Here is a 24,163-nt window from a genome sequence, read left to right as displayed (position 1 = left end):
AATAATCCACCAAGATATTTACAAGACAATATTCAACTTCCCACTTCAAATTTAGGACCGAAAAAGAAAAAAATAAAAGATGAGAAAGGGTATAGAATGAGTAAAACCCGTAGGATTTTCCACCACGCTCCTTACAAAAACCAAAGCTGGTTAAATTTGAAAGAGAGTCGCAATTTACCATGGAAGAATTCTTAACTGTATCAGGTTTGAATCATACATATAAAGTTTCAATCATATTAAACATTAAATTTGTCATATATATATATACATGTATACATGGAAAGATCTTTCTAAAAAAGCATACCATTTTAATACAGTTTATTTATATAGTAAGTTCCGCGAGGGCAATTGTTTGCGAGACTCAGTTTTCAGTCGGAAATCCCTCGCAGGCTTCCGCCAGTCAATTATGGATGCTCACCCTCTCCTTTATGACCGCCTGCAGAGGATATTTCATAGCCGTAGTGAGTTCCGGCGTCTCTGACAGATCAACTGTCTCCCCCGGCTTACATTCCCACGCGAATTCCTGAACAAGTCGGGCAACGATGAGATTTAAATGGAGCATAGCCATCCCTAAACCCGGACATATCCTCCGCCCTGCGCCGAAAGGCATCATCTTTATCTCCTTCGACCCCATCAAATCCACTTCCACACCCTCATCTGCAAACCTCTCCGGCCTGAACTGCCAAGGGTTTTGCCACATTCCGGGATCCATCCCCATACCCGCAACGTAGAAATTGACGGTCGCATCTGTAGGGACCTCGTAGCCGGCAAGCTCGCAGGGACGGGTGACAGCGTGGGGGAAGACGAAGGGAACGGGAGGGTGGCGTCTCAGGCTTTCCATCACGACGGCCTGCAGATAAGGCATCCGCTGCAGGTCGTCTTCTTCTACCGGTTTCTTCCTCCCAGTGACGCCGACGATCTCATCGTATAGTCTCGCCTGTACATCTTGACGGATCACCAGATTCGCCATCAACCACTGCAGCGACGTCGTGGTCGTGTCAGTGCCGGCAAGGATGAATTCCGTGCACAGCGCGACAAGATCGTCGTCGTCGAGGCTTTGGCCGTCGTCCACTGTCAGATGGAGCAACGTATCCACGTACGCACAGCCGGCCAGAGGCGACACACCGCAGCGCCGGTTGACGAGGGCAAGCAGGGCTTGCCTCTGCCTCCGACGGATCTCTGCCATCCACGCTCGGCGCCGCCGGTAGAAGAACTCCGGAATTGGTAAGACTTCGTCCATAGCTCTGCCGATCAGGGAGACCTCCCGTATGATACCCTGTACGGATAACAGCGTGTCCTCCTCCGGCTTGTTGCCGAAGCACATCCACATGACGATGCAGAAGAGCGCGGTCCGAAACTGCTCCACGACGCTAACTGCTCCCCCGCTGCGAGCCGCTTCGTTCCTAAGATTTTCCACCAGACGGCCTATACTCCATTCCCTCACCTCGCGGAAGACTTTTATCGCCGAAGGGCTCAGGGTTTCGTTAACCAGATTTCTGCGAAGGGTCCGCCACAGTGGCCCGTATGCAGCCGAGAGGACGCTGTGCTGTTTGAGGTCGAACATTTTCGCCGCCGAAACGGTTGGCGGGCGGTCAGCGAAGACGGCGCCCTTCTGTAAGAGAGCCTCGTGAGAAAGCTCGCGGCCGGCAATCATGAGCATAGGGCGGGAACCGAACCAGATGGTGAATATTGGGCCATACCTCTCATGGAATTTCTTCATTGATCTCTCGAACGCGCTGCCGGAAAATCCGATCTGAAGGAGGTTCCCTACAATGGGCCATGCCGGGGGACCTGGCGGTAGGTTCTTGTACCGCCAGGTCCAAAGAATCCACCTCCTCCAAAGAACCAGTCGGAGGAAGAATAAGGAAATTATGAGAACGAAAACACCTTGGAGAAACGAATTGAGTCCAAACGGAATCGCCATGGAAATTCGAACGAAAGGGTTTCGTGCACAGTCTGATATGAGCAGAGTTTTACGACCTTATAAGATGATGGAACTCCAAAAATGATTACTCACCAAAACAAAAAACAACACTACCTTCAAGGAGTCAAATGTCAAATTTACTTGGCTATCCAAATAAAAATTATATATATTATATAAATTTTACTGTGTTAACATAATTATTAATTATAATTATAATTTTTTTTATTATACATAATTATTTAATTTCAGAATCTTAAAATATTAATAAATTTTGGAATTTTAAAATACTAAAATAACATAACATTATATTATCTTTTCCATCTAAAATATTAATAATTTAATCGAGTCAAAATGTTTACATAACATAACATTACAATATCTCTTCCATAGTCGGCTGGAGAGTCTCTCTTGGGGCAACTAACCTAGATCCATCTCAACTTCAAGGTGCAAACCTCTTTCTTCAATGCAAAACTTGAGGAAAAGTTTGCAATTTGATTCCTCTTCATTTGATAGACCAAGAGATAAATGAATCTACCCTAGTTTAATTTTCTATAAATATAATATAAAGTTAAAAAAATATAATTTTCCTATTTAAATATATGATGTGGGAAAATTTATTATAGTAATTTAAAAAAAATTATCCACCAAAATACAAAAAATAGTTACAAATTTTGATTTTCTACCTAATTTCACAAAAAAAAACATATTTACCTACAGTTTTGCCTCCTTTAAATAATAACTTAAGTGGGCTTAATGGTTCACAACCTAGAGTTTTGGCCCCTTTAAATAATAGTGGAAGTAGGCCTAATAGTTCACCACATGTGTTTCCTCCTAATAAATCAGAAATTCATGTTTTACTAAACTTTAGTAGTAACAAATCAAATCACCATTATAACCTTAAAATTGGATAATAAATAATTATAATTATAATTTTATTTTGTCATATATATAAATGGTCAAACATAAAATTTTAAAAAAATAAAAACATCTATCTAACAACATTTATTTCCTACTAAACTAAACAACACCTATCCACACAATAATAATAATATTATTATATATATAAAATTTTCTTTTTAATATTAAATATTTTTAATCACCACCTCATCTCATGAAACTGCTCTGATATTTTTTGATTTATCAACAGTATAGAAAAAAACGTTACCTTCTCTGATAATTTTTTAATTAGAAAGACGTACTTTATGTTACCTGCTCTGATAATTACATTGAGTGGCCCATTAGTCAAGAAATGTTACCTACTCTGAGAAATTTTTAATAAAAGATCATGCATTGAATCCGTCCATGAGTTTCATGAATTATTGAAGAATAAAAATAAAATTGATTTTCTACTATGCAAAGCGAGCCGATGTTTTAAATTACATATAATCAAATTATGGTAAATGATCATTTTTCAATAAAAAATTATGGATTGAATAAGTCGAAGAATATACAATATATTAATTATGGATTGAATAAGTCGAAGAATATACAATATATTATATAATGTTTAATAAAACAATTTATATATGGTTAATGCCTCTTCACATTCACTTATATATTATTGTTAATTTTTGTCAAAGACTGAAATAATTGATTTGTCTATTCATCATCATTACTTTAGTTTTAATCAATATATTATATAATGTTTAATAAAAAATAATAATAATCAATATATTATATAATGTTTAATAAAAAATAATAATATTATTTTTTAAACATTTCATATAACAGGAATCTAGTTCACTTTCTATTTTTCCTTGAGAGCATTCTTAGGTACTTCTATTGGCTTAAAAAGTACTTGAATCTTTCCAAATTCATTGGCTATAGTGATTCAAGCTAATCATTTTGCTTTATCATTGTTTTTATTATAGACCCTTCTATTTTGATTTTTAAAAACTACCATCAATTTATCATTATCAATACAGAATCATATTTCTTTAATTTTTTAAAACTTGAGGACCTTTCGGTGTTCAGGCTTTTCAAAAGCTTAAGAAACCTTAGAAATAAGTCCATGGAGGAAAAGAAAATGAGAAGCATGATATTGAAGAGCACACAGATGGCAATGATGCCATGGTATCTTTTGAAGTCTTCTATGGTGTTTTCAGGTTCAAACCACACCATGGTTATTATTTGTTAAGCTTTAGTAATGTTTATTATTTCAAACTTTTTGCGCTCACTTTTCCTGTTCTTAAAGCTATTTAAATTTTAACGTTATTTTTTTTATTAGTCTTTATCAAAGATTTGCAATTAATTAATTCTTTGTGAGATTTAAGCGCTTCAAATTACTATCTCATCATGCCCGAGGTAGTTACATGGAAACAAAGTTATATATTGGGAATTTTTAAAGCAATTATATATGGGAAGAGCCCTTCTCGAAGAGAAAATAACCAAGTCTTTGAGACAAGCATGCGGATCATTGAACTTTTTAGACAAGTAAATGGATATATTTTTTTTGACAAGTAAATGGATATATCTTTAAAAATTAAAATATCCTTTAGTTTTTAGATTTGAGTAACCATTTACTATGGAAAAGAATGTTGAATAAATATTATATTTTTTTTTTTAATTTTATGTAGAATTAGCATAATTATATTAGTAAATATGGTTGATATATACAGATCAATGTCATTTTCATATGTTTTTTAATTTTATGTAGAATTAGCGTAATTATATTAGTAAATATGGTTGATATACACTGTTCAACGACATTTTCATGTGTCAATCGGCGTATAAAAAGGTGAAAATACCGTCGTTTAGTGTATATCAACAACATTTACTAATGTGGTTGTGTTCATTGATGGTCGATGTATGTGAGGTTCATTTGTTAACCATAGTTGGAGAGGGTTGATGAGTTTGATCATGGTTGATAAGGTTGACTGAAGTTGAAAATGGTTGACTAAGGATTAACCATGGTCAATCATTATTGTAACAATGTATTAATGCTACAATATTGATCTGACAATGTTGCATTAATGCTAAATTTATATTGACCATGGTTTAACATTATCAACCATGGTTGACAATGGTTGATGTTAAATTAATGTTAATGTTACATTGGTTGAAAATGGTTTACCTTTATTGACAATGGTTGAACATTGTTACATGGTTACAATAATGTTACATTAATTTTGAGCATGGTTGATATTACATTAATGTTAATGCTAATGTTAATATTATATTAATGGTTGAAATGGGTTGATGTGGTTGACCATGGTTGACCTCAGTTCACCATGATTGCCAATAAATACCATGGTTGACCTGAGTTGAGCATGATTAACAATGATTGCCATGGTTAACCAAGGATTAAGGGGAAGGTTATGGTTGACCTTGGTTTACCATGGTTGACCTCAGTTCACCATGATTGCCAATAATTACCATGGTTGACCTTAGTTGAGCATGATTAACAATGATTACCATGGTTAACTAAGGATTAAGGGGAAGATTATGGTTGACCTTGGTTTACCATGTTTGACCTTAGTTCACCATGATTGCCAATAATTACCATGGTTGACCTTAGTTGAGCATGATTAACAATGATTACCATGGTTAACCAAGGATTAAGGGGAAGATTATGGTTGACCTTGGTTTGCCATGGTTGACCTCAATTCACCATGATTGCCAATAATTACCATGGTTGACCTTAGTTGAGCATGATTAACAATGATTACCATGGTTAACCAAGGATTAAGGGGAATGTTATGGTTGACCTTGGTTTACAATGGTTGACTAAGGATAAAAAGTGTTGTTTGTGGATGAAAATGGTTGACTGAGCTTGAACATGGTCAACCATAAATACAAAAATGTATCATAAGCTATATTAATCTATCAATGTAACAGTAATGTTGCCATTGTTACATTAATATTAACTATGGTTGATGTTACATTAATGTTAATGCTAATGGTACATTAATGTTACAAAAATGGTTTCACTAATGGTGACAAGATTGACCATTGTTGAAGAGGGTTGAACAGGTACACCATTGTAGACTTTTTTGTAAATGGTTGATAATGGTTAACGATGGATGAACATTTTGACTTACCTTGACAATGGAGAATATGTTTGACCTACTTAAATATGGTTGCATAAGATAACTATAGCTCAAAAGCATTGACATTGGTTTTGATTGCCATATTGTGACATGGATGTTCAATGCATTCTAATGTCATTTTTTTGTTTACTCAAAATAGCACATCAATTTGTTCTCATCATAGTGTGACATTGGTTTATATTTGACACATACCAATGTCAAATTTTTTTTTCCACATTATGATGTCAATGTTTTTATTGTCATATTGCAATAAGGGTACTAGTTTGATGCATCGTAATGGTATTTTTTTTGGTTGCTCAAAATGCAACATTAATTTCTGTTCATCACATTGCAACTATTGGAAACACTAAGAGGGTGGGTTAATCAATATTTCCTTTCAATTGTTATTTTTACCAGTTAGATCACTTATATTTAGAACACAAAATAAACAATAAGAATAAATTCTTTTATTAATTTCTTCTTTATAATAAATCAAGTACAATATATGTAGGGTTCCAACCCTAGATGAAGACATCGATCTTTAATTCCGTAGGCTCCAACATGTAATGTGCCAAGCACTGACTTGGACTTTCCAAGGCACCAACCTTGTCAATTTTGAGGCACCTACCTCAAGGGCTCCAACCCTATATCTGGTTCAGGCTCCGACCCGGTTTCTTGAGGACTTCGATCCTTTAGGGCTCCAACCCTATCTTCCAAGGCACCAACATTGTCTCTATGAGGCTCCAACCCTCAACTTCATTTTGTCAAGATAAGTTTAGTAATTATTCACGACTCCCAACGTCTACTTCAACGAGACCTATCTAACTTCAGTAATGCCTCCTCCAAATCACTTCATCAATGACAAACTTGTCTTCTTAGAAGGTATTTCCACTACTCTTCATGTCACCCAATAAAATCTCTTCAAGGTTGCATCATGAGGGCTTCATCTTCTCGAAATATTCAAAGTGTCTTTAATATGTTGCCTCAAGAACTCTTCAAGAATTCCAAATACTCCACTACTCCAAGGTTGCTACATTAGTACAAGCCTCCAAATTCACTATACTTGGATCCAAATTTCAAATATCCAAACACCTCAATGATGCTCAATGATCTGCCCACAAGAGACACCAAATTTCCAGCAAATCCCAAGAGGAGTTTCAATGTTTTCCAAGTAGGCCTGCTCCAAATGATGATGTGAATGTTGAAGTATGACAACTCAAGAAGACCGAATTCTAGACTAGACTATACTTCACAAGATATGGGCTTCTTAAGGGATTTGTTTAAGCCTTCATATGTCACCAGTCCGAGTTTCCAAAGAGACTGCCCACACTTGTTAATTCAACACAAATCTGAGATTATTCAACACAGGTTTACCATAGGTGTATCCGATATTCACAGGCACACCGCCCACTTCTTGTTCATAGGTGTGATGATTATCATATTCACCACATGATGACTGTCTTAGTTCCTCCTGTTGATGAGGTAAATCCCCTCTACGGATAGAGGCGATCCCTACTAGCCCAGCAGGGGTCTAGCAACAATCACACAATGCTGCTACGCATGTTCCTAATTACAATTAAACAAGAGGTAAAGAACACCTACTTGGATTCCTGCGCTGTCGTTTGACGAAGAGACGTTGCCTTCGCTCCTTCGCTTCGGCTGGTCACAATCCTTCGCGATCTCCGCGAATAGATACCTGCACATACGAAGAGGAAACAAACGCAAGCGTGAAATCTAGTAAAAGCAACCATACATCGGTCAGAAAAGATGTAATTCACATTTAACCATAGCATAGACAAATGAGAATGGAACAATAATAGCAGTCATCTATTATTAATCAGAATAGAGAAGAGTACAACCAAATGTTCTGACGTCGGTAACCTTCTCAGAAGGGGCCAGTCAGCATGTATCTCAAGCATTCACCTTTGAGGATGATTCTCCCAAGACAAAACAACTCTCTCTCACATGACAAGCAACACAAAGCAACCTTCCCTAAGCAATCATTCACTTCCACACCTAGCACACCAAACCTATAGTAGCAGCAATCTGAGCACTACAAGCTCTATACAATCCAAGCTATTCCAAGCTATGTCTAACTAGCTGCTCATGGTAATGGTGGAAGTATATGTAGGAGAAGGAGCCTCCTAAAAGGGTGGAAGGATGAGCTTATCTTCAAGGGAAGTGGTTGCAAAGGGTCGAACAGACGTGCCAGAGAAGGGAGTCGACATTCACAAAGCTAACAACCAAGCCTAGAGTTATCTGGAAGGCTGGTTGTTTGAACAAATTCGCCCAAACTGGATCAGCGCGGATTATGAGGAAACTGACGCGATGTCGCCGCGTCCACATAACTAGGATAGTCATGTCAGCGCGGAAGAACACGGGAAAGGCGCGCTGGCGACCAGCGCAGAAAAGTGATGTCCTTCCGAGCTGGCAGCGCGCGGGATACACTATGGAGCGCCAGTCATCGCGGGTATTTTTCAAACAGACGCGCTGATGAACAAAACTTTAGGAAAATGGGTTTTTTTGGGCCAGTTCAGAAGGCATGAAGCTTAGTGATTGGCACAGCAGGGTGACTGACAGGAAGGCAGTGACAAATTACTATGTAACAGATGCCCCCTAAAGCATGAAGACCGAGAGAGTGGGAGGGGTGAAATGCTTTACAACACACGCCGAACTGGAACATCACCAGGAAGGACCGAAATATCTCTGACAATCAAGTACATGCAGTCTAGGCATGGGTGCAGCCATCCAAAAGACATGCAAAAAGGTATGTGGAATGGACGCAGCCACCCAGCTAAAGAGACCATAATAATGATAAGGTATGGTCGCAGCCATCCATGAAGACTCAGGTATGGGCGCAGCCATCCATCAATGAGTCATGTAATGATCATCCACAAAATCGCAACCTGGACCATAAATAGACAGGGATCCAGGGTCTTGCGCTCCGTCTCGATCCGAACAAAGTACAAGTTCAAGCATGTGAATACATGGGTTGAAGTCGAACATGCATGAACATCGTCTGATTACCAGTCAATGATGAAAACTGTTAACAGACGCGAGAGGTACCACCAATAATGACAATGGCCCTCAAGGTACTATAGGTACAATCCGCGGCATGTGAATCAATGAGCTGGTGTCGAACACCCACGGAATCATTCGATCGGAGGCCAATGATGTAAACCTCGCGTCGAACACGAAGAACCTGCCATTAGGGCATGCAGGCTCTAAGGCACCTGAAGGGAGTCTCTAAGTCACCTTCCCGGATAATGAGCTGAAGTCGACAGGAAGTGACCTTGATCGAAGGTGGGCCATAATGATTCCCACATCATCGACGCGAGACAGAGGAAAAAAATGATTTGTGTGAGATAGCAGATGAGGTTGTATTATTGCAGAGGTCAACTTCTCTTGAACATATCGGCGGCACTGTAGCGGGTTTGGCAGTATTTGACATCAAATGAGCAGAGGGTATAGTAATGATGGCAATGGGCAGATGAGAGGTCGAATAAGATAACCCAAACCCACGGAGGCCAGTGAAAAACAAGATGAGATGGTCCCACCCAGACACGAAGCAGAAGAGTGCCATGTTCAAGAGCGACATACTGCCGACACGACTATGATTACAGTTCCATTTTCCCCACCATTTCTGGCAGGTACCCCGGTTATTTTTGGATGACAAGCTTGACGGGGATAGCATATGCTCGAAGAGTGTCATTTCGACAATATCCGATGTCATCAAGTGTTTAACGAGCCTGACAAAGGAAAAACTCGGTGTCTTTTCTTGTTTAGAGAGCCTGAAAAGACAGCAGAAAAGAAGACTCCAAGGGGGTCCTTTTTCGTACAGTTGTGTCTCTCGAGCCCGAAAAAGTATAAAACAAAGCTCGAAAGAACCGCCCGACCATTACGATCGAGGAGTACTTTTCGTAAATAGTAACTTCGACCCGAAAAAGTAAAAAAGCAGTCGGAAGTACGTCGTTTTGGAGCCAATAACAAGTGCGAAACGACAAACACCCGGCAATTTTTTTAGTTTAAACGGTCGAAAAAAGAGCTTTAAAAGCGACTGCCTCTCATTTTTTAATGAGTCAAGAGGGGGACTCGGCAATCTTTTCATCTTTAAACGGTCAGAAAAGAGCTAAAAGCAGACCTCCATTTTTATTCTCTTTAACGAGTCAAAAAGGGAAAAATACTCGGCAATCTTTTCACATTTTACGAGTCAGAAAAGAGCTTAAAGAAGACTCGTCCTAGAGGAACGAGTGGTATAAAGGGTAGCAACTGGTTCCGGTAATGGTGGAACTGTTCAAAACATGTAATGGTCAAGAGGCTGGCTAAAACCACTCATCGCTGCGGTTCCTAGGAAAGGAAAAACAACCAAGTGAGAGCATATGATCAGCCAAAGATATGGTAGCAATGGAATGAAACAACCAAGGCTCATCGAACAGAATTCAGCAGATAAAAATGGCAATCACGAGATGTAAATCGGGTATGGATTCATTTTTACACAAGCTTGAACCGTGGAGAATTTTGCTTGGATTCGGTTTCATGTTTACACAAGCTTGAAACGAAAAACTATGCTTGTTATAAGTTCGCATGCCCCCAGCATAATAATGCAAATCGAGGTACATGCCCCCCAAGCTTCATTGCATTCGACAAAGTGGATGGAATGAAGGTTCACTTTCGAGATCTTGGAAAGACTCGACTGGGATTTTACGAGATCTTAATCAAAGACTCGATCTGAAAAGGGAGTTGCTTCATTTTTTAATGAGGTTGACACAGTAAATGAACTATCCTCATAACCCTTGTTTCATGTTTTAACGAGCTTGACACAAGATCATGAACTATGCTCGAACACCTAGTTGCATTTTTTAAGGAGCTTGACACAGGAAATCGAACTATGCTCGGACCAGACCCAGTTTCATTTTTTAAGGAGCTTGACACCGGAAAAGAACTATGCTCCAACCAAACCCAGTTTCATTTTTTAAGGAGCTTGACACCGGAAAAGAACTATGCTCCATCCGAACTTCATCATAATGAACGGGAAGTGGAGGCCCCCAAGAAAGTGGCTCCAGAGGAAAGGCCGACATCTTGGAAATCAGGACCTAATGCCCCCAGGACACTATGCACGATGGTGTCATCACTGGGTACGGGCACGGGGTAGGTGGCCACATAGTTGATTTGCGGCGAGGCAGATGCAACTTGTGGATGAAAGCCAGGAGGGAAGGACGAGTGCGCCGGAGGGGCTTGTGGACGAACGAACGATAATTGATCGAACGTCACGATTCTTCCATCGTGTGGAAAACAAACCACACGGAAAAGTGAAGAAACAAGGGCTCCCATGGCATACACATAATCACGACCAAGGAGAAGATTGAAGTCTAAAGAACCTTGGGTAACTAAGATGTCTATATAGACAGTCTTGCCCCCCAAAGTAATAGGAAACTTTGGAAGGATCCCTAATGGCTGACTCGTTCCTCCGTCAAACGCGGTGAGATGCGGTGCGACAGGTACAAGCGATGGGAAACCCAAAGCTCGCCAAGTAGTAACGGGCATAAGACTAACCGATGCTCCTTCGTCTAACACAGTGCCAGGCAGCGCCTTATTGCAAGCATAGGCGGTGACCCAGAAAGGCACGTGGGATGGAAGGGGAGGGGTAGTCAAACGACTCCAATCAAAGGAAATGACCGAACTACTTGGTGGCGGAACCATATGGTTGCCCCCCTGCTCGGAAAGAACCGAATCTAAATTCTCCGGAGAGGTTTCAGGAGAACCTTTATCAAGCTCAGGAGAATCTGAGGAGACGAGAAGAACATGAGAATTTTCCTCTTCCGAAACAGAGTGCTTGAGAGGAGGTGAACTCGAATCAACACCCTTTCCGACCAACGACGGGTCTGGAACAGACTGGGAACAGCCAGGTTCGGGAAGAGGGGCCTAGAGAAAAGGGGAATCTGAAGCGATCTCTTTGTCAGCAGGGGTGTGATCTACAGCTGTAGAAATACGTTGATAACCGGCGGGAAATGGATTCGGAGGAGCAGCAAGACTTTCCAACATAGCAGAGGCTTTATCCATGAGGGAACAAAGGTGAAGGGGATGTTTGCCTTCACAAAGTCGACAGGGGATTCGAAACTTCCCTTTCTCCTTACCATTCCCAACTGATGAGGTAGCATCGCCATGATCATTAGTGGACGATGAAGGGCAGGCCGGATCATGAGACCAAACTTCTAATACCCTGGGAATGCCAGGACAATCACGAAGCAGATGGTCCTCCCTACATAATCAACAAGGAAACTTAACCTTCCGCGGAGGAGCAGAAGGTGACCCGACTTCAGGTGTACTGGAGGGGATAGCTGGACTTGAGGGGGGGACTGTGTGTGTAAGCTCTCCCTGATGAGACTTCTTCCTCTTGGTCTTCTTCTTCTTCTTCTTAGCCACCTGGTTACCCGCACCGAGAGTTTCACCAGGCGAAGTACAAGAGGAAGACATAGAAGTAGGCGTCGAAGGGGAGAGATCCACCTTAGGATCAACATGACGTTGTTCGGGTGGAGGGACTGATGGACTAACAGCCGATACGGTAGGGACCAAAGAGGTTGAAAACAACCACACAGGCAACCCGACAGTTAACCCTGGTAGGGACAACGTCGCCATATACGGAGCACCAACATTCCCAAGAGGAGGGAATTGTCCTGGATTCCCATCAGAGGGGGAACCTGGGTTAGTGAATCCCGGAAAAGTTGCCATAGCAAACGAAAACGAAACCTACTCAAGCTAACGCACACAAAATCCAACCAGGTGATGTTATCGCGGCCGAATAAATTTTTAAGACACAGGAACTGAACTTGACCTTTTCATGTTTCAAGAGTCGAGAAAAGGACGAAAAGATGACTCTAGTCTCCTTCGAATGTTTAATGAGCACGAAGTGACAAGAAGCTCACTGGCACCTTTTCATTTAGGGAGTCCGAAAAGGATCAAAAGTGACTGCTCTGGAGACTCTAGGTATAGGGTTTACCAGGCGACCCGTAAAACTGCTTATACACCTTAGCAATCGTATGAGAGCCAAGGACTTTCCGTACTGCAGTCAATCTTCCCGAATGCTGTGTTCGGTGCGTTACGGTTCACAACGCGGCAAACTCGGCTTCCTATGGATAAAGGATAAAATCCTAGTGGGGTCTCCCTATATACGCGACGGTACGTGGGAGCACAGTCCGTGTTAGACCACTATCGAGTCACAGAAGGAGGAATCACCCAACCTAATGTGAAACAATAGTGACTATGTTTAAAGACGCCGGAACACGTCTCTAACCTAGACCTCTAGATATTTGCGCTTAGTTCCAATGCGTTTTTAGATTCATTTGGTTCATTTTACAGTTGATCTTGAGATTAAGTTTCGATTTCAAGCTCTATCATATGTTCGCTCACAATTACCTAGATGCAATCTATATGCCAAAAAATTCCGTTTTGTTCGATGAATTCTAGCTACGAGTGGGCAAGGAATTTTTAATCAAACAAAACAAGTACAAGCAAACAAGCAACTTAATGCAACTAAAGCGAGGAAAGGAAACTTTTTCTTTTTGAAGATGCAAATCAACGAAATGTTCTTTTCCTTTTCAATTTTTTAAAGCAAAGCTTCTAGTTTGATTTCTTTTCAATGACACAAAGCATCTAAATGAATTTGGAGGAACCCGAACACCAAGTAAACTACTTAATGAAAGCACACAAAGTTCCCGAAACACTCAACCAAAGCTTCCAAATCAAAGGAAAACAAAATCCGCACGAGCTATGTGATCTAAGCTCTTGCAAGACAAGCGAGGATTGCAAGCAAGGAGGAAGCGAAAAACCACTCGGAAACACAATCCAAACACTCCAACAATCACTGAACAAGTGCATAAACAAATCTGAAAATCGGTTGGTCGAACAAGCAAACAAGATCCCTACGGTAGGCTTGACACACACACGGCCTCTAGATGTCCTAGGGCTAGAGTGCGAAATCAATGGAGAAAAGCGAACACCCGAAGGACGAGAGACACAACCAGTCAACTAGAGACCCAACACAATCCAGCAATTGCAAAAGTAACGATGGAAACACGAACCAAGCAGCGAAAGCAAAAAGGGAAGGTATTTACAAACTTAAGAACTGAGCAAAAACGGAACCCTATGGAACCAAGCTCCGCAATCAAGCAGTTCAGAGTTCAGACAATGAAAAACAAGTCATCAGACAGGTGGAGAGACGAAGGGAAAGTCACAGCAAGAGGTTCAAGAGGCCAATTTGGTCAAAAATGAATTTTACAGGATCAGCGCGGGTAGCCTTCAGCAACTCGGCGCTGACAGGGGGAGGCCTGTAGCAACTTTGCGACGTCAGCGCGGAATGACAGGGATAAAGCGCGCTGTCTTAGAAAAACGAGGTCAGCGCGGAAAGAAAGCACACAGACGCGATGACAAAAACCACAAAGAAGCGGGGCCGCGATTCCAGCGCGGAAGGACACGAATAAAGCGCGCTGTCTCTGAAAACGAGGTCAGCGCGACTGTTAGACGTACAGGCGCGATGGATAGAAAACCAACGAACAGGGTCGCGATGTCAGCGCGGCTGTTCGGAATTAAAACGCGCTGAGAGCAAAAACAAGCAAGGCCAAAAATAAAAACTCCCCAAACCAAAGGCAAGAGCCTTTTAACAATAAAAATGCTTCCCAGAAATACCCAGAAAGTTCATAAGCAAAGAGACAATCCCAAAAACTCGAAAAGAGATCAATCAAAGTCAAACACAAAAGTGGACTCAAGAGACAAAAAGGCTGATCCCCAGCGGAGTCGCCAAATTGTTGATGAGGTAAATCCCCTCTACGGATAGAGGCGATCCCTACTAGCCCAGCAGGGGTCTAGCAACAATCACACAATGCTGCTACGCATGTTCCTAATTACAATTAAACAAGAGGTAAAGAACACCTACTTGGATTCCTGCGCTGTCGTTTGACGAAGAGACGTTGCCTTCACTCCTTCGCTTCGGCTGGTCACAATCCTCCGCGATCTCCACGAGTAGATACCTGCACATACGAAGAGGAAACAAACGCAAGCGTGAAATCTAGTAAAAGCAACCATACATCGGTCAGAAAAGATGTAATTCACATTTAACCATAGCATAGACAAATGAGAATGGAACAATAATAGCAGTCATCTATTATTAATCAGAATAGAGAAGAGTACAACCAAATGTTCTGACGTCGGTAACCTTCTTAGAAGGGGCCAGTCAGCATGTATCTCAAGCATTCACCTTTGAGGATGATTCTCCCAAGACAAAACAACTCTCTCTCACATGACAAGCAACACAAAGCAACCTTCCCTAAGCAATCATTCACTTCCACACCTAGCACACCAAACCTATAGTAGCAGCAATCTGAGGACTACAAGCTCTATACAATCCAAGCTATTCCAAGCTATGTCTAACTAGCTGCTCATGGTAATGGTGGAAGTATATGTAGGAGAAGGAGCCTCCTAAAAGGGTGGAAGGATGAGCTTATCTTCAAGGGAAGTGGTTGCAAAGGGTCGAACAGACATGCCAGAGAAGGGAGTCGACATTCACAAAGCTAACAACCAAGCCTAGAGTTATCTGGAAGGCTGGTTGTTTGAACAAATTCGCCCAAACTGGATCAGCGCGGATTATGAGGAAACTGACGTGATTTCGCCGTGTCCACATAACTAGGACAGTCATGTCAGCGCGGAAGAACACGGGAAAGGCGCGCTGGCGACCAGCGCGGAAAAGTGATGTCCTTCCGAGCTGGCAGCGCGCGGGATACACTATGGAGCGCCAGTCATCGCGGGTATTTTTCAAACAGACGCGCTGATGAACAAAACTTTAGGAAAATGGGTTTTTTTGGGCCAGTTCAGAAGGCATGAAGCTTAATGATTGGCACAGCAGGGTGACTGACAGGAAGGCAGTGACAAATTACTGTGTAACACCTCCACAGATCAAAGTATATGAGTGACTATCCTCACACCTGTTCAAGCTCCAATATAAGATTGTTCACAAGCTAACAGTTCGAATTTTGCAATTCTAAGCCTTTAAAGAGGATTGTCCACCCATAGGAAACTGACCACACATAATCGAGATGTTTAGGTAAGGTCCAAGCTCCAATATTTTCATGTGACTGAGCACTAAGCCTCACAAGTGTCATTGTTCTGAGCCTTCTGCAACTGTTTTGAACCCTCCACACAAGACTGTCCCAAAGCTAGCTGAATTGTAGTCCCTTCACAAAAGTATCCTTGCTATCACATAAATACTGATTTTCCCAAAAAAAAATCCTTCTTGGCCTCCTTGTAAAAACTTTCCCAAACATTGTCTCTATTTTATCTCCTCGGTCGCATATTTTATCTCTGTATTTTTTGACCGAAAATCAATGAGTAAAAATGACAGTCCGAGCTTATATTATATGAATTGAACTTTGAAATAAGGGAGACATCTATTTGAAGTGAGTTTGACTTGTATGATTGAGTGTAGGTCAGCTCATTGCTAAATATAATTTTCTTGACTTAAAAATTCAATATCTCACAAACTATTTGGAGTTTCGGGGCAAGTAAGGGCTCATTGAAAAGGAAAAAATATACTCTAAAACATGGTGTAGGAATATTTTGGAAGGATGCCTCTAGGGTGGTAAAAAATGTTTCTCTTTGGACTGTCCTTAATTTTTGTGCATAAATTGTTTGGGACAACAAGGGCTTCTTCTTTGTCACCAAGTGTTTTTAAGTGAGGTCTCCACTTGTTATGTCTTTAATCAACATGTCATCAAGTGATCTCCAATTCCTTCGTTGTCCATGTCATCAAATGTAATGTAACCATATATGTCATCATGATAGTGCAGTGATATGTCGCTAACCATATGCAACATTCATCAATTTGTTAGAGCAAGGGCTAGATCATCACAAGGATAGCTTCTTCATTAACAGTGAATATGAGCATCAATAAGAAAAACTCCTTCATCAAGGGTAAGGATATCATCATGATTTCTAGTTATTCTTCATCAAGAGCAAGGATACAAGAGGTTATGGTGTCTTCATGGTTAATTCAAGGACATCTTGGACATTATGAACAATAGGCATCTAGGACAAGACTTCTTCTTAGTGGCTTGACATCATAATGGCATCATTAATAGCTTGACATCTTCATTAATGGTATCCTTATCAAACAAGAGGGACTTGTCATCATGAGCAATGACATCGTCATAATATGCATGAGGTTATGATATCACAAGAATATTTTCCATCCTAATAGTACCATATTGACATCAATGGAAAACGGGGTGCCCAAGTACTCCCCTTGTCAAACTTCTTCTTTTCATCATATTTTATTTATTAATAGTAATTCTTCATAGCTATGTTACTTCCCCTGTCACGGTTCCATTTCATTTTGCAATATGGTGCAAGTTTCATTTCTTCATGGATGAACCAACTCCCCCCGTCTGCATAAACTCCTCTACCTCAAGAAAGACTACTTTCTTAGTGATAAAAAAGAAGAGATCCTCAAAAATAGTCCACCAGATGAGAAAGGGATCATATTCTTCAATGGAGTTACTCCTGAGAGATGATATATTAAAGGATGATTGTCCATGTATGACTCATCAAGGATTTCATAGGACCCAGTTACGGATAGCTTCTCCAAGAATTCTCAAGAATCACAAACTCCCCCTAGTTGTATGCATCGTCTCCTTTTTGGCAAAGTCTCACCATCAAATAATTGGAATACCAAGGATGAATTCAACATGTATTGTTGGCTGGAGTGATCAAGAGACTTTTAGATCCAATTTGCTTCCTTCTCCATACTTGTGTAAGTTTGTTCTCTGGCTTGGTGGACATAGTTTTATCTTGTTGAGGGACCCAATTCAAGTTACAAACATGTGCCATAAGTCCAATGTTATGGAAATTGAAGCACTTCATCTTGTTCATGAATAAGAAATCATGAATTCTTCTTGCAACTTTGCTTCTAGGAGATTGACGAGGACCATTATATTTGTCTTTGTGATATGCCCTACAATCTTTTTCCATATGCCCAAAGTTTGTACAAGAATAACAATAGCCAAGAAATATACTTTGATACCTGGGAGATGAAGATTTCATTGATTACTTCTGAATTCTTTTTTCCTTGGGATTCTTTGATGATATTCATTACCTTTTGTATTCTTGACACCATCTGCAAGTCACCTTGGAATTGGATTTCTTCGATTGTTGTCTTGACCCTTCTCCTTGCCTTTGATAGAACAAGGAGAATCAACATTTCTTCCTGGCTTCCTCACATCCTTATTGTTTGAAGCATTATCATTCTTGGTTGAGGATTCACCTACATAGCCAAGAACTGATTTATCGAGGGGAAACCTTTGATGATTCAGGATGTCATCTGGGGTTTAATAACTTTTCAAGTTCTTATTCAGAAAGTCAACTTCCTTTTTAATAAAGACAATTTATTCCTTCATTTTCTTGCATTCTTCATCCTTCTTTGATAGAGTGATCTCCATTTCTTCCTTCATCTTGATTTCTTCACATGATTGGGACTTAAGAGAAGTGATTTATGATCTTAACTTGGTGATGTCATCATCCTTTTCTTCTAGTTGGAATATCATGGTGTTTCTCTCCTTTTATGCTTCATCAAATTGTCCTTCTATGAATGAAAAAGATTCCATCACCTTCTCAGCTCCTTGTGCTTGTTTCCTTGCTTCTTCTAGTTGAGATCTAAGGGTGGAGATCTCTTCCTTGTATTGGCCAATCTCTACTTCAAGTTTGTTCAAGATTTTGAGTCTTTTTTCAAGGTGGCTTGACAAAGTTTCTTCCCTTTTATTTCGCTCTATTGAACGGTGACATGTGGAACTTCGTACAAGTGACACGTGGAACTTCGTACAAGTGACACGTGGAACTTCGTACAAGTGACACGTGGAACTTCATACAAGTTCACTCTATTGAACTAGTCTATAATAAGGTCATCGTGGGAGATTTGGCATAACTCTTCCTTGGAGAATCCAATCTTGATCCGACTTGTGGGGTTAGAAAGAGGACTTAATGGGCTACTATAGGATGAAATTTCAGACCTTTGGGATCTGAAATTACAGAGATACATCAGATCCAATATCGAGCTCATATAAAGGGAAAAAGGGTGTGTAGATTTTTTTAAATTTTGCATAACTTTGGTTTGAAAAATTAGTTTGAAGGAATTCAAATGGAATATTTATCATTAATTGATGCCCTAAAGAAATAAAATGGAAACAATTAGTAAGAAACTTAAAATATCTAGCATGACTCACGAAGAAGAGGAAGAAATGCAACATGATATATCTAAATTACGAGACCAAGTGAAACAAATTTCACTCTCACAAAAAGTAATAGAAGCTAAGATGGACGGTTTAAAGAAAGACATAAATGTTATGAAAGACAACAATGAAGATTGGAAGAAAGACATGGAAGGTTGGAAGGAAGGTTTGACAAAGTTCCTACAAGAAATGCTTCCTAATGGCAAAAAGGTAGTAGAGGAAACTCATAATGAGAACAAAGGAAATGTTAATCATGATTCGAAGAATGACAACATTGAAGATTTGAAGAAAGACATGGAAGGTTTGAAGGAAGGTTTGAAAAAGTTGCTATAAGAAAGGCTTCTTAATAGCGAAAAGGTAATAGAGAAAACTCATGATGAGAACAAAATAAATGTTAATCATGATTTCATAAACTCTAACGGTGGATTGAAGACCCACCATCTTCCAAAGATCGATATAATTTTGATGGCAAGGATCTAGTAAGATGGATACTACAGTTGGAGCAATATTTCGATCTCCATAATGTGAAAAACGCACAAAAGGTACGTATTTCAACTTTATATTTGGAACCAAAGTAATTTGTATGGTATCAATGGATTTTCTCTTGTAAACAAATTGTCACTTGGGAAATTTTTATGGAAGAAATGATAGCACATTATAAGGTTACAAAAAGAAAAACTTTCTTTAGCCAATTGATAAATCTCGAACAAAAGGGTTCAATGGTAAAGCACATTAAAGACTTCCAAAAATTGAATATAAGGGTAAATGATATTCCATAGGAGCATAGGATTGATGTCTTCATAGGGACTTTAAAGGATAACATTCAACACGAGGTTCGCCTTTAGGAACCTGATTCATTGGAGAAGGCATTCAGGTTGGAAAGAAAAAAGGAAAGCAAAATTATGGAAACAAGGAAGCCTACCACTCACAACTATAAATATGGAAGTGTTGTTTCTCCTAGCCTTCCATAACCTACAAGTTTGACACCACAAAAATTGGAAGAAAAAAGAGCAAAATGGCGTTGTTACAGTTGTGATAGAAAATACACTAAAGGTCATAAGTGTGCTGAGAATAAATTATTTTACGTAGATTGTGAAGAGGAGGAAGAAAAGGAACAGGAAACGTCAAAATAAGAGGAAATACACCAAGAAAAAACCCTAGAGAAAGAAGAAATGAATCCGACCATCTGTTGTAATTCATTGGCCGGAATTACCACTCCTCAAACTATCAAGATAGAAGGACATATGAAGAAGAAAAAGGTAATAGTGTTGATTGATTCGGGTAGTACCCATAATTACATTCATTGTAAGATAGCCAAGGAATTGAATTGCTTCCTATTTCCAGCACCAGAGTGTCAAGTGATTGTTGAAAGTGGAGGAACCATAAATTTCCCTGGAAAGTGCCATAATATCAAGCTATCCATGGGAGAATATGTATTGAATAGTCCAATGATTTCCATTCCAATGGGTGGTGCTGATGTGGTGCTAGGAGTCTAATGGCCACAATCCTTGGGTACAACAGCTTTTAATTTTCAATAACTTTTCATGAAATTTTCTTTGGAAGCAACGAAAGTTGAATTAAGGGGTATCGCAGGGAAACCAGGAAAGATAATAAGCTCTAACGGAATGACAAAGCTTATAAAGAAAGAACAATGAGGTGTAATTGCACAATTATGTTTGCTAGAGGTTCCCACATTCAAATCATCTATTTCTCTAGATATCCAAAAAGTCTTGGACAATCATTCCAATGTATTTGAGACTCCCAAAGGCCTCCCACCTATTCGTGATCATGATCATTCTATTCATTTGATTCCAGGAAGTGTTCCTCCAAACATCAAGCCTTACAGATATCCCAATGGCCAAAAGAGTGAAATTGAACATATCGTTGCAAAAATGCTAGAGGCTGGTATAATTCATCCTAGTCAAAGTTCTTTATCTACTCCAGTAGTATTGGTGCACAAGAAGGATGGGTCATGGTGCATGTGTCCAGATTATAGGGAGCTCAACAAGCTCACTATTAAAGATAAATTTCCCATTCATGTCATTGATGAATTATTGAATGAATTGCATGGATCAATTTACTTCACCAAGTTGGATGGGATATGATCAAATCAGAATGAAGACTGAAGACATTATGAAAAAAAAAACATTTAGAACTCATGAGGGTCATTATGATTTTTTTCTCATGCCTTTTGGCCTTAATAATGCACCTTCTACATTTCAAGTTTTGATGAATTCCATTTTCAAACGCTTCCTTAGAAAATTTTTGTTAGTATTTTTTGATGATATACTAATCTACAACAAGTCTTGGAAGGATCATGTTCAACATGTTGATAGGGTTCTCAAACTATTGGAGGAGAAACAATTATATGAAAAAAGCTCCAAATGTTCCTTTGGAGTACAACAGGTGGAATATCTGGGTCATATTATATCTCATGAAGGTGTTAAGATAGACCCTAGAAAAATTAAATCCATTAACGAAGGGAAGATCCCCACATCCATAAAGCATTGACGAGGATTTCTCGGGTTGACAGGGTATTATCGTATGTTTTTAAGAATTATGGGAGAATAGCAGCTCCTCTAACAACATTATTGAAGAAAGATTCATTTTCATGGACTCCAGAAGCAACAAAATCCTTTCAACATCTCAAAGAGGCAATGTGCCAAGCACCAGTCTTAGCTACGCCGAACTTCACAAAAACCTTTATTGTGAAATGTAATGCCTTAGGAAATGGAATTGGTGTTGTTTTAATGCAAGAATAAAGACCCATTGCTTTCGAAATCCATCCAATCAAAGGAAAGTATTTACAAAAAGCTATTTATGAGAAGGAAATGTTGGAAATACTACATGTGCTTAAGAAATGGCGACCCTACCTAATAGGAAGACACTCAAGGTAAAAACGGATCATGATAGTCTTAAATACTTTTTAAAACAAAGATTATCTTCAAAAGAGTAGCAAAAATGGGTCACAAAGATGTTGTGTTATTACTTGGAAATCATCTACAAAAAATGGAAGCAAAATGTTGTGGCAGATGCACTCTCAAGAAAGGATGAGGATGTGGAAGAATTTCTTTGCACCATTTATATTATCCAACTGGATTGGATAAATGAAGCAAGGGATGAATGGATGATCCAAAATGGATTTTGGATAGACTCCTAAGTCTAAGTGGTCCTCATAGAGGAAAAATCAAAGTCGAAGGAAGTTCCTAGAAATAGCCCCATTGCAGATATCTTTTCCTTCTGAATCTACTGCAACTTGAATGGGCTAAAATGAACTTAGGATGCAGAAGTTATCACATGCAGAAGATGCCCAGTTTCTTTGAAAAAAGAGGCAAAACCCCCTAAAAATGGCAATAAACCCTTAAAAAGGGAAATCGCATCAGAAAAAGGCAAAGGCCGATTTTTAAAAAGTGACAATTTTCCATATTCCAGAACATTTCAAAAATCGAAAATTTTCAATATGCTCATTTACTTGATAATGCTCAAATCCATTTCTAATTCTCCCGAGTTCCATTCTTTATCTATTTATATTTAGAAACTTACACCAACTCACAAACTCATTATTTATTTATCTAGATTTAGCAACTTACAACAGCTCACAACAAAGATCACTGAAATGCCTAATCAAGATTTTTCCTGATATGTTAACATTTTTAAAATCTAACACTGAAAAATGGAATTACTTAACTCTGGGTGAACTTCCTAAAGTCCAAATAATCCTGATGCCATAAACCAATCTTCGGAATGAGATTTTTAAAATGTCAATTAATTATGTTTGTTTATTTTGAATATGTTAATAGGTGTGTCATTTTGAACTAAAATTTCTAGAATTTTAATTTATTTATCACGTGATATAGATTTAATATTCATAAAATAATCTAAAATATCTACTTACAATTAAAAGTTGAAATTTATCCATTTCAAAATTTGAAATTATGATAAAAAATATAAAATAATAATAATAATAATTGTTGTTTTTAAAAATGTCTTTATATTAATAATTATAAAAATGCAAAATAAACTTAAATATAAAAATTATGATAAGAAATATACAATAATTATAATAATAATAATTGTTTTTAAAAATGTCTTTATATTAATAATTATAAAAATGCAAAATAAACTTAAATATATTTTTTATAATAATAAAATTTAAAAGAGGAAAGGAAAAAGGGGAATTTGCATAATGCAAATCTTACTCACACTCATTTATTTAAGTTTTAAGTTTTGGCCATGTTCATACTGCAACAAATCTTATTTATAGGGAAATCTTAAAACTTATTTATAGGGAAATTTTAAAGCAGTGATATTTTAAGTTAATTATTAATATTTTATTTTATTTTATGATTTATTTTTTAATATTATTAATTATGAGTTTTATTAAATATATTAAATAATTATATATATTTTAATTGTTATATCATATTAAATTATAAATATTAGACAAAAATTTTTATTTGGTCTTATATATAATCTATTTAATATTAAAAATACAATTTAAACAATGAAAAATAACATATTGTATTTTTCATTTTAAAATGATTTGCACTTAAAGAAATTTGATCCCTCATGTTAAATCCATACTTAAAATATATCTATGCTGGTTCTTCTATTTTTTGGGAGTAAGATACTGGGAGGAGTAATTGCAATTTCAGGTGTCAACTTCATTAGAAGGCGAGGAATTTTACTAGAAATCTAGTTGTTCCAGTAATTTAACTCGATTATATTTTTGGGAATATTTTAGAATTCAACTCAATTAATTGATTAAATTGACCTATTTCCTATTCCACTCGTATTTTTATCTACCATATTCCAAAACATTTCTAAAATCTACCATTTTCAATTTGATATTGCTCAAATCCATTTTTTATTCTCGATTTGCTTTATTTAAATTTAAAAACTTACAACAGCTCATAAACTCGTTCTTTCTTTATTTAGATTTA

General features: G+C 38.5%; 1 protein-coding gene across 1 annotated transcript; it reads right to left on the bottom strand.

The window, feature by feature from the left end:
• Nucleotides 1-252: 252 nt before the first annotated feature.
• LOC149225470 (cytochrome P450 77A1-like) lies at nucleotides 253-2,044 on the bottom strand. Its single transcript, XM_089375095.1, has one exon. It carries the CDS (start codon nucleotides 1,922-1,924, stop codon nucleotides 401-403), a length of 1,524 nt encoding a protein of 507 aa, XP_089231221.1. The 5' UTR covers nucleotides 1,925-2,044; the 3' UTR covers nucleotides 253-400.
• Between the last annotated feature and the right edge of the window lie 22,119 nt (nucleotides 2,045-24,163).

Source organism: Pinus tabuliformis, chromosome J, assembly GCF_031772625.1.
Source record: "Pinus tabuliformis cultivar Carrire ecotype Pingquan chromosome J, CPIR1, whole genome shotgun sequence".
NCBI classification, from domain to species: domain Eukaryota; kingdom Viridiplantae; phylum Streptophyta; class Pinopsida; order Pinales; family Pinaceae; genus Pinus; species Pinus tabuliformis.
This window is presented reverse-complemented; position numbering and strand designations above follow the sequence as displayed.